The sequence below is a fragment of the Crinia signifera genome, chromosome 6 (assembly GCF_055691185.1).
Source record: "Crinia signifera chromosome 6, ASM5569118v1, whole genome shotgun sequence".
Lineage (NCBI taxonomy): Eukaryota > Metazoa > Chordata > Amphibia > Anura > Myobatrachidae > Crinia > Crinia signifera.
Window position 1 is genome coordinate 184,770,743 of NC_139222.1, and position 12,025 is coordinate 184,782,767.

At 40.7% G+C, this 12,025-nt stretch overlaps 1 protein-coding gene across 2 annotated transcripts in view; it reads left to right on the forward strand.

The window, feature by feature from the left end:
• The window catches only part of COX10 (cytochrome c oxidase assembly factor heme A:farnesyltransferase COX10), a 149,756-nt gene that overhangs the window by 29,843 nt on the left and 107,888 nt on the right, over positions 1-12,025 (forward strand). For both annotated transcript variants that reach the window (XM_083148375.1, XM_083148376.1), the window contains exon 4: positions 2,167-2,291. In XM_083148375.1, coding sequence (XP_083004501.1) covers positions 2,167-2,291 — 125 coding nt within the window. The remainder of the gene's footprint in view (positions 1-2,166; positions 2,292-12,025) is intronic.

Below are 12,025 nucleotides of genomic sequence, written 5' to 3' on the forward strand. Positions count from 1 at the left end.
TGTAGCGTGGAGCAAGGGGTACACACCTCAAGATATTGGTACGATTTGACATATTGGAATGACAAAATATGCCTATCGTTAAGTGTGTATGCACACTCATTCGGTTGATATCACTGCACGGTCAATCAAAGCATATCATAAGCAATGCGATTCATGTTAATGAAGGATGAAACAATATATTGTTCATTACATTGCACAGTGTATACCAGCAATCTCAGATAGTCAGGGACGAAGGGAATTGGGCTCGGCCATAGGAAAAACTGACGGTTGTTTACATGGACACCCAACCTAAATCGAAAACATTTTAGCTGGACTTTCAAAAACTGTAACTCTCAATGAGGTGCAGTATTTGTAATATAATCCAAAATGAACTGTGTATAATTGTATGATTTGGTATTCAACAATTACCCTTTGTTAAAAGAGCTAGTAGGGGTTTTACTATACCATAGATCCAGTGTTTTTTTTTTTTTTGTTATTAATTTATTTATTTAAGTAAAATATGTTCGGATTAATGAACCCTCTTGCGATATATGTAGTCTATGGTAAATTGACTGTGTAAGGATGCAAGGAATGCCAATGCTTTGCTTCCTTTTTATAACGGATACATTTTTGCTTCTATTTTGTATATTTTTTAAAATGTATTTATTATATTTTCCTTTTACTATGGAAAGTGCAATTTGCCTTTATGGGAAGTGGTATACGGTCAATAGGTCCCCCACAGGAAGGACGACACACTCAAAATGTCAATATGGCTTTAGGTCGACATAAGTATTAAATCAACATGGGGAAGGTCAACATGGGTTTTTCACTTTTTCTTGTTTTTTGTAAATGAGCAGGTGGTATTTTATGCCCTACCATCCACTAGGGCATGGAGGGAAAATAGAATAGTGTAATGAGCGTAGTGAGGCACCAGGCCCAAAGCATGACGGGCAGACGTGGTACACCTATACGGTGCCCATGTCCACTGTCAACACTCGGGACAAAAAAAAACATAAAACCCAATGTCGACCTTTTGACTATCGACCTTCGCCATGTCAACCTAATGCTTGTGTCTACTTCATGACCCTGTTGACCTTTGGAGTGTGTCCACCTATGGCCTGTCGACCTTCAGTGGTTGACCAATTGATAGCAACCCATGAGAAGATTATATGACCGTTGCTGCTTGGGCCAGGGATGGGTAATGCTTGTTCTGTGTGCATTGTGAACAGTGCAGTTTTTGACTGAGGTGTGTTTAATAGGCTAAAGCCCAAGTTCCCAAACTTTTTCCCTCCAATACACCTTGATCAGGCTTTTCATTTATGAGTACCCCCTCCTCGTAATTTTAAATATCCACAGTACTTACAAGTGGAGTGGAAGTGAGCAGTATGCATGTCCTTATATTAAGGAGGAGTAGTGTGCGGTCAGGAATCGGGTCCCTCTGTGTCTGACCACTGGCTGTGTACTGTCTCTAGGCTTCCCACTTCCCACTAACGCCTGTAGGATTAATGTTGCTGCTTCCTCCATCCGTGCCAATGCGGTGCAGATGAATGCAGATGCCTGGTCGGGCAAAAAGCCCGCTGATGGCGCTTCAAACTGAACCAAAAGTGGAGCGATGTGTTCTTATTCTTCCGCAATGTGTTCTTATTCTTCCACCATTACCAATATTATTTTAAAGTACCCCTAACGGGTCTGCAGCGTACCCCCTGGGTTATAGGTACCCGAGGTTGGGAAACACTGGGCTAGAGCACACGATACTCCCAATTATTATTATTATTATTATTATTATTTTATTTATAAGGCGCCACAAGTGTTTTGCAGCGCCATACAAAGGAACAATACAGGGAGACAAAACTTGGCATAACATTGAATAAATAACAAAAACAGAGTACAAATAAAGAGCGCCACAGTTAAATACACATTACAGCTTCAATATAAGTAGTGAGGACTCAATCAACATACTATAAGAGGCTTGAGGCAATTGCTGCCATGCTGAATGCATCCTGCTTTGACATTCTAGTTAAAGAAGTTCCCTTCCATCAATAGTCATGTCTGAGAAATATTTTTTTATAGCTGTTTATGACGTACTCCCATTACTCATGCATTACATTTTCATAAAGTGTGAATATCTGTTTATCTGGATTTTCATTGTATAAGCAGAAACTTGACTTTTACATTTGTCCTTTGCAGCCTTGGTGGTGATCACGGCTTCAGCAGGCTACGCCATGGCTCCTGTACCCTTTGACCTTAGCTGCTTCCTTTTGGCCTCTGTTGGAACTGGCCTTGCTTCCTGTGCTGCCAACTCTATCAACCAGGTAAAGTTGTCTTGTTGTGTTATGCAAATACACAGAGCTTTACATGTACATATTTGATATATGTTGTTGAAGCAATCCATTTGACTAGCATTGTTAAAGTGTTTGCCTATGGAAAGTACACCTCTGAAATGGATAAACAAGCAGTGTTCATGCTAGCATTCGGTGAATTTTGGAAGGTGCATTGTAGGGATTATAGGCATGCTGGGCCATTATAGGGAGGGAAAAAGTTTCATGAATAATAATTAAAATTTTGCTCAAATAATCACTGTATGTGACCTGTTTTTTTATTTTATTTTTTGTAAATGTAAGGTAATTGAAGACCGGTAATCTGAATGTCCCTTTTTGGGTTATAATTTTTTTTTCCTCATAGATCAGTAGAATGGTAATTCCACTGAGGGCCCTGAGAGGTAGTTTCAATAAAATGTAGGTCTAGGTCTGTATATAAACTTGATGATGCTTATGTGTCCTAAAAAAGTAAGGAGAAAGGGGATAGCGGGTACATATACAGCTGTCTGGCTGAAAGGATATTCCGACTTTAAACAAGATCAAACACCAAAGTGATATGTTGTCTATTTTAACTTAAAATGTTTATTTCTCTGAAAGCTAAGAGTTCTTTAAATCACAGAAATATACCTGATGTCTGTATGCAGGTTGTATATGATATGACCATGTATAGTTTTTTTGGATTTTTGTATAAAATTATATATTTAACAAATCACATTTCACAGTGATGTCCTATTTACATTAATTTGATAGCATACATAATATTTTGATCATAAATATAGGATATATAATAATTTTTTACACAACCTTTTTTATTTGAATTTATTTAACAAATGTGATTGACGCTGGCATGTTTAGCAGATATTTTTGTGCATCTCTTACATAGATGTTGGCACTCAATCACCGGCGACCATCTCCTGACGGGGGAGATGGTCGCCGGGCCCTATTCAATGCTGTCTTCCTTAAACAGCATTGAACAGGGGAGCTCGGCAGAACGAGCCCGACTCACAAGCAGTCAGACTCATTCTGCCGAGAACGGATGGAAAGTGACAAGCTCGCGGCCGCAGCTCCCGGCCACGCCCTCTTCTTGTCCCGCTGCAGGCGGGACATTAAATCCCACCTGCGATTTCTTGGTTGAGCAGAGCGGGAACGGGACAGGGTCACGGCTGTGGAGCTTGACCCCAGATTGAATACCCACAAAGAGTTAAGGAAGCTATTGGATCACTAACGTTATGATATAACCATTATTTATTGATAGAGATAGGGAAAGACTAGCTAACTGCGTGGTAGTCTGGGTCGCTGAAACTGTGCAATTGTTAGAAAACATTTAGGGACCTGTGACCCTTTGTAATTGACACCAGTAGAGAGATGTACGGTATCGAAAGGGCAACAGAATATGCTGCGCTATATAGGAAACTGTAAATAAATAAATCATAGGGAGAGAATATTCATTGTGAGTATAATATCTGACTTTACCCTCACTGCCTCAGGACTTGGAGAATTGGGCAATTACAGTCCTGATTTCTATTGTAACCAGTCAAGGTGATCAAATTACTTCCACTGACTGTAGTTTAAAGTGCAAACTCAGGTATATTTACTGATGTCCCTGACAAGCAGGAAGAGGGACTGTTTAATGCAGGTTTTGGATATATGTTCCAAGTCTAAATGTCCCAAAATGTCCTTCTATTGGCAGCTTCCCACATAAGTGGCCCCTGGAGCCTTGAATTCTCTTTAATATTATTATTATTATTATTATTTATTAACAGTTTCTTATATAGCGCAGCATATTTAGTTGCGCTTTACAAAGGAGACAGGGATACAACAAACAGGGTATTTACAGACAGTCAAAATGTAGGAGGGCCCTGCTCGCAAGCTTACAACCTATAGGGAAATAGGCATTGATACATAAGGATAGATACTGTATTCTTTATTGCATTGATTCCACCAGAATGCAAGGTTCTATGACTGGTTCTGGAATTTGATAAGCTTGCCTGAAGAGATGAGTTTTTAGGGAACGCTTATAGGTATACTTTAGAGCAGAGAAGGGAAAGGGGGGACATTATAGAAACTTTCAAATATATCAAGGGTTTTAACAAGGTACAGGTGGGAGACATTCTTCACAGGAAGAGGAGCAACAGAACAAGAGGACATGCACTGAAACTAGAGGGGGAAATGTGAGGAAGAATTACTTCACAGAAAGAGTAGTAGATAAGTGGAATAGCCTACCATCAGAGGTGGTAGACACAAATAGAGTAGTACAATTTAAACATGCTTGGGATAGGCATATTGATATCCTCACAAAAAAATAAGGATCAAATATGGTTTGAGGTAACATGTTTAAAAAAAGGACAGACTAGATGGGCCAAGTGGTTCTTATCTGCCGTCAAATTCTATGTTTCTATAAAAAGGTTTGGAGACTGGAGGAGAGTCTTATTTATTTAATAATTTATAATACCTGGTCTCCGTGTCATACATGTTTGCATGGTATTCCATCTATGGTTATATGTTTACCATGGTTATTTTTTTAAACTAGCTGAATTGTATGTCACCCCAGAACATATTGTCTAACATACTTATTATACTATAAATCTTGTGGAGCCTCGCTAGTATCTGTTTTGGTACTCTTTACCTTGAAGGGCGCCCATCGCGGGCATCGCATGCACTAAAAAATCGGGTGCGATGCGACCGACGCGATGCCCGCGATTTCCCATAGGGAACAATGTTAAATGTCTCAATTGACCCGATTTTCCTGTTCAATGCCTCAATTGACCCGATTTTTCCATAGGAAACAATGCTAAATGGCCCACAGAGGCCAAATAGGCACCGTGAAGTGTGAAATGGCCACCCCAATTGTTAACGCCACCCCACGATCAACGTGAACCCGAAGCGTAGCGATCCCGCGAGGGGTGGCGGTATGCGTCCTACGACCTTTTCATACCCCCACTATCCACGTCGGCGTGGAGTTGAGAATAGAAAGTGTGGCGAGCCCGAAGCGTGGCGAGCGGACGCGGATACCTTCACAGGTCTACACGTCCCCTCGCGGGCTTCACAGCTGTCCGCGTCCCCTCGAGGGGCACACTGCGCTCGCCACGCTTGTGGCTCGCTGCGCTCGCCACACTTTCTATTCTCAACTCCACACCGACGTGGATAGTGGGGGTATGAGAAGGTCGTAGGATGCGTACCGCCGCCCCTCGAGGGCTCGCTGCGCTCGCCACGCTTCGGGTTCACGTTGATCGTGGGGTGGCGTTAACAATTGTGGGGGCCATTTCACACTTCAGGGTGCCTATTTGGCCTCTGTGGGCCATTTAACATTGTTTCCTATGGAAAAATCGGGTCAATTGAGACATTTAACATTGTTCCCTATGGGAAATCGCGGCCATCGCGTTGGTCGCATCGCAGCCGATTTTTTAGTGCATGCGATGCCCGCGATTTTTTTACTAACGATGCCCACGATCAAAATCGTGAGTGCCGTTCTAGGTAAAGTGTACCTCTGTTTTTTTTTTTCTTATGAATTTATATTGTGTTTTTGGGGGTTCTCTTTGACGTTAAAGAATATTCAGTGCATTGATGTAAATATATATATGTGTGTGTGTGTGTGTGTGTATGTGCACTAATTTTGAGACATTCCTCACGTATAGTGTTATGCTCTCCAGGAGCTGCAGGTTCCCAGTCCTGCTTGTTTAAACCCCCAGAGCGTTGTTGTGTATTTGCAATCATTGCTACTTCAAACTTTTTCAGTGGCCATAACCATTTATTGGCTATATTTATGAGCCATCTTCTCTGTACACGAGTATATGGGGCCATACATCTGCTTTTTACTTTCTTTTGATGCAGTTGTGAGCTTAGAATGGCTCATCTTTTCAACCCACACTTTCTTTGTCCTCGTGCCGTAGGGAAATGTTTTCTTTGCTTCATGTTCACAAGATTGTAACTGATCCATTAGCCCCTCAAGTGCTTGCATTTGTCCTGTCTGCAAAAAAAAAATGTAATTGACTTAAGTTTCTTTCAGACTTTTTAATACCATCCTGTAATACATACATTTCATTAGCCTGGGACTGTGGGGTTCTGCAGATAAGAGAGAGCAGAGCGTGTCGGCATACCAAGTAGACACGTTCACTGAGTCAGGCGCATTAGGTGTAAGATAAGTAAATTAGTTTCAGGAAATTCACATTATCCTTATGTTGATCTTAATACCACAATTTATTAAGAAAAAAAAAAAAAAGATATCTTCTGTGGGGTGTAATGTTTAACCTGTCCATAGCCCCCAAGCCTAGGCGCCTGGTGGGTTTATATTGTCTGGTGAAGGTGTGCCTTTGATTGCCACAATCAAAGTGTTGTATAATATGGTAAAGGAGAAGGGGTCTTTTGAAGGCAAGCTGACTAGCAGACTTCTTATCTGCCTGTTAGATCAGTAGATAATTCTCTAGACAGGTCATATACATAACAGAAGCAAGGAGGCCATTTCCCCATTATCTCTGTTGAGCACACCTTTTAATGTTTGGAAAACCTGTCCTATTATTGGGCTCTCTCCCAGACACACAGAGGGATTAATATTGAATCAGCAGAGGGAACGAATTTAATGTCTGAGAGTCAGTGCTAGCTTAAAAGTACATTTTATGTACTTTTGTCTGCTTCCCTTGAATCACACATGCTCATTAAACAGGATTTTTACCCCTGTTTGATGCACATGTGAGAAAATGTTTAATGTTACAATCTTAAAGTCATATTTTAGAAGACCACATATGTTGCTTTAACTTAAGATGGGTACACATTATACAACATTGATTTGGATGATTCTGATAAATCTGAACAACAAATAGATTAAATCATCCAGTTTGTACACTCTATCACAATGGCGGTGTGCGTTCAAGATGGCCGCTTCTTCTGAACTTTTGAGCATGCAGGAAGATTTGTAAATAATGTTAATGGCACCTAGCCATAGGCAATATAATGAGCAATATTGCTTATGTTGACACTTCTGAGAGATACCTTTTCTTTATAGCGCCCAGTGTGTACTCATCCAATGCCTCAAGATAGGCGTTTACAGACGAGTGAGTAAATAATTAATGAGGGTCTTGCTGCACAATGCAAAATACAGTATGCCCCCTACAAACCCCACACCCCACAGCATCTGCGTGAATGCGCTTGCTGATGCCGGCACCCCGCCCAATGTGGATGAGCCTATACTACTGGATGTAGCCACTCACAATATCTTTTGAAAGATTGCCCAGTGTGTATGCACTATATTGTTTGTCTGTTAGTTCAAGGGAATTCATTGATGACCTTGCATTGTTTGCAAGTTGTCTAATGTGTGCCCACCTTTACTGAATTTAAGCATCTTGTTGACTTTTAAATAAATCAACATGAAACATTTTGTAATAAAAACATTCTCTTTATTGTACTATAGCACCCCTCTTCCAACAAACAGAAAACAAAAAGTTATGCTTTACATGGGAGAGTGCATTTATAATTGCCTTTTCTTTGCGAACATTCAAGGGTAGGAGAGCAGTGACAGAGGAGGCTAATAGGGTGCAATCAAATAATATAGCTGCAGAATAGGAAAGAACAATTGTCCCTTTATAGGTACTGAATATTATTAGTAAAAGCTTCTTTCCTAGTGCTAGTAAGATGGTAAAGCTGCCTAAGAATGTATCTTTTGCTGATTCCTACTGAAAGCATGCGTGTAAGGGGCCTATACATCCGTAATCTATCAGAGCAGTTCTCAATTCTGCAGATGCATGGCTCCGCTGATCTACAAAATTCAACATGTTGGAAAATTTTGATTCGTAAATTTATGCCATAAATATGATCAAAATTGGTATAATGTGAAGTTTTACCATGTTGGAGTTTGCCGATCTCCGGTTAATTGCCTCTTCAATATGTAGTCCTCTTTACTCTGGACACCTGTTCTGTGCCTCAGCAAGAGCTCTAGATGCAAGAGAACTGTGATTGGCTGCATTTCTAAATGATTGGATCCAATGTGTTGCTGTTTTTTTTTTTTTGTCCTTTTTTAAATCTTTAATGAATGTGTAGTCTGTGGTCTCATGAATATTGATGCAGGCCACTTATGCCTGCCTCCATTGTCTGTGGACAACAAATGTGCTTTAATGATAGGTTCAAGTATATCTACATAATATTTTAAACTAAAATGTGCAAAATTGACTGTTTTAGTTGTTCGATAAATACGCAGCATATTTTATAAAATATTCCACAGCCAAACAAATGTAATATACAGAAGTACAACAATATTCAGGAATGATCAGTGTTGTCTGTTACAATGTGTGTTCCTGATGAGCCATTGTGGGAGTCCTGCTGTGTTCAGGGTTAAAGGTCACATTTCACGCAGAAGAGATTTTTTTTTTATTATAACTAATTACGGTTCGTAAACCTCAGCGTGTGCAAATATTCTTCCCATCTATCCATCCAGTTTTCTGTATCTTGCTGGTACATTATACAAATGAGCATGAAAAGATATATAATTTAGAAAACACTGCATTTTGCATCCAAGATCTATTTCTCATTATTGAGAACCCTATAATCTGTAGCAATGTTGACAACATTCTGTGAGTTAATGGAGGAAAGGGTCTTGAGGTTATACAGCCGGTTTAATGCAGGGGTGCTGTGCTGTTAAACAGCTTTGTGTAGAGACCTGGGGAACTGAACCTAGCACAGCTGAGGAATAGAAATGAAATATGTCTTTTGACAGGCTGTTAAGGAGGAATCACTGTCATTTGAGAAACTTCAATTCCCTGTCAGTCTTTACATAAATTAGGATTTTACTTTTCTGCTTAGCCACACTCTTGGATACGTTATATTGACTTAAGAATGATATTGGCAATATCCAACAGCTCATTAAAGTACAATTTCTTGACGGGTAATTAATTCCAATTTAAAAAAAACTAATTATAAAAACTTAAGACACATTTGCAGTGTCTCCCCAAACCCCCCCCCCCCCAAACTTTGACATAAATGTGCAATGTGTCATACAAAGTATAAAAATATAGGATATGGCCGCCTACTGGCGCCCTGCTGCCTAGGGTCTGTAATAGCCCACAGTTATCACCCAATAACAATTTTACAATACCATACAAAACAAAAATTGGGAGTTCCAGACTTTTAAGGCGCAGATAATCAGGATGGTATCTCAAACGTTGGTATCTCAACGGATCTCGTTTACGCTTTGAATATTCTCACTCAAAGTGTTCCAAGCAATATAGGAGAAAGCCAACAAAGGAAACCAACAGTTACATATCATTCATTGGTCATAATTATCTCACATATAATGAAATGATATGTAACTGTTGGTTTCCTTTGTTGTCTTTCTCCAATGTGTCATACACTCTGGTGTTGAAAATGCCTACTGTATTAAAATGTAAGCAAAACCTTGCACTTTGGCCTAACTTTACTGGTGTTTTTATAAACATTTTCTCAAAGTTTTTCTGTTCAAAGTTTTAATTGATGTAGGTATCTGAAATTCCCAAAAAGCGCCTGTCGGCTTGGTCAGGAGATGACCGCACTTCTTTTTGATCCGATATTATAGTTGCCTGATGTCACAACCGGCATGACCAGAATTGGGCTACTGTTCTTGATCACGTTTTGAATGTAGGGCTTAATAGCTCCTAGGTTGCCACATCAAAGTGAATGTTTCATGAGTAGAATTATAAACTTTATGAAACGCTGGTTCTGAAGCTTCACTTTGAATCATTATCATGAATCGCACTGTCTGATTTAGCCTCTGTCTGAGCCTCTCCGGATAGAAAATAAATGTAGACTAAATATAACAGTCGTTAATCTGTCATCACTGCTTTGCTTCTCCTTTATTTAATGTGTCCATGATGTGGTTCTTTTCCTTCATCTGTTTCATTCAAGCATTTGTACAGAATGTATATTGTACCTGTAAATGTATTAAGCGATATCTACACATACCCCTATTATATTTTCATTTTACTGTTTCACTGAGGGAAGTAAATGTAAATGTCTGGTTAGCCACATTCCTTCACACATCATTTTAAAATGATAATATGTTTTAGTCTTAATATTTTTTCTTTTTAGTATGAAAGCCATATGCATCGGATTCAGTATTGAATCCCGGCGGTCGGGATCCCGGCGTTCAGAATCCCGACGCCGGAATCCCGACAGCCGAAATGCCGACAAGGGGGGGACGTGGATCGCCCCCCCTTGCGGGCTCGCTGCGCTCGCCACGCAGCGGGCCCGGTGCCTCGCTACGCTCGGCACACTAATTTATTCTCCCTCCAGGGGTGTCGTGGACACCCCAGGAGGGAGAATGTGTCGGCATTTCGGCGGTCGGGATTCCGGCGTCGGGATTCTGAACGCCGGGATCCCGACCGCCGGGATATTAACTGCATCCCATATGCATCGGACATGAGCATTAATGGTTGGGTTTCAATTAGGTTTAAATATTCAATTAGCCTTGAAGCAGTGCCTGGAGCTATTCATTTGCAGCCCACGATAGCTCTGTAAGCTGCACACTCTGACTTTATAATGGCCACAACTCTGAAAGTGTTAGCCCATAGCTCCATTCACTTATGCCAGAATAACGAGCTTCGGGTGTAAAAGTCAGATGCCATATGCCATTTTCCGCATTTGGTGAGACGCTACCAGTACAAAAACACAACCAAATCCTTCTTCTATGATGGACACTTAGCCAAAACCTGACGGATTTGGCTGCGTTTCCGTCAAAATCAGGTGGTGGCTATTCTGTCAATCCACCTGGTTTCCAGCAACTCGGCACATTCTGACCTGTCGTTAAAAAAACAGCTAGTCGAAAACTGCTGTCTTTTTGACAAGACGGCAGTTTCGACACCAATTGTATATATACGTCAATGTCCATAGAGTTATATTTAGTGGGGAATTCAATTTAGTAGTAAATTTGACCACCAAAAATTGGCCATTTTTGGCCAATTCAATTAAAGAGAGCTTTTTTTGACAGTATCACATGAAAACACATGGATCCAAGTAATTTACCTAAGCTATTGAATTGAATTCCCCCTTATGGGGCCTACACATGTAACGATTTAGGGGCATTTTCTAAGTAAACTCACTAGATCACTTTGAAAATGCCCCTTCATTGCTCCGTGTGTATGGGCATAGCAATAGCAAAGCGCAACCCCCGCACGTCTATCACTGGGCGATTAATATCCATATGCTGCATACATCTAGTTAATTGCTGGGGTCAGGGCTGGCCCTGATAGATCGCTCAGCACACAGCGCTGGCACATCAATGTGTGCTGAGCAATCTTTCTGAGCAATGTAGCATCGCTCAGAAGTGCTGATAACATGAAATAACATATTAATAGGTTATTTCCAGGTTGGCCCCTTCTACACTGCGTGCGGGTGCACTGTTAACTGTTATGCTGGTGCTTGGAGATTACATTATATCCAGGCACCAGTGATCTGGCTCTTCATATACTACAGGTATGTAAAAACTGTGGCCCTGGCCCTCCAGCTCTTGTGAAACTACACATCCCAGCATGTCTTGTCATCATTTTAGCATTCCTTAATAGCAAAACTGTGGCAAGGCATGGTGGGACTTTTAGTCTCACAACAGTTGGAGGGGCCATAGTTTGGACATACAGTATATCAGGCATCATTCACACTGCCCAGTTACGTAGATTGTTCCTGTGTCCAACCCAGGTCTCTGCAATTTTCATCCATTTTTTAAATTCACTCTATTCAATCTCTGTGCTGATTTTTCGACTGGGCGAAAGCCA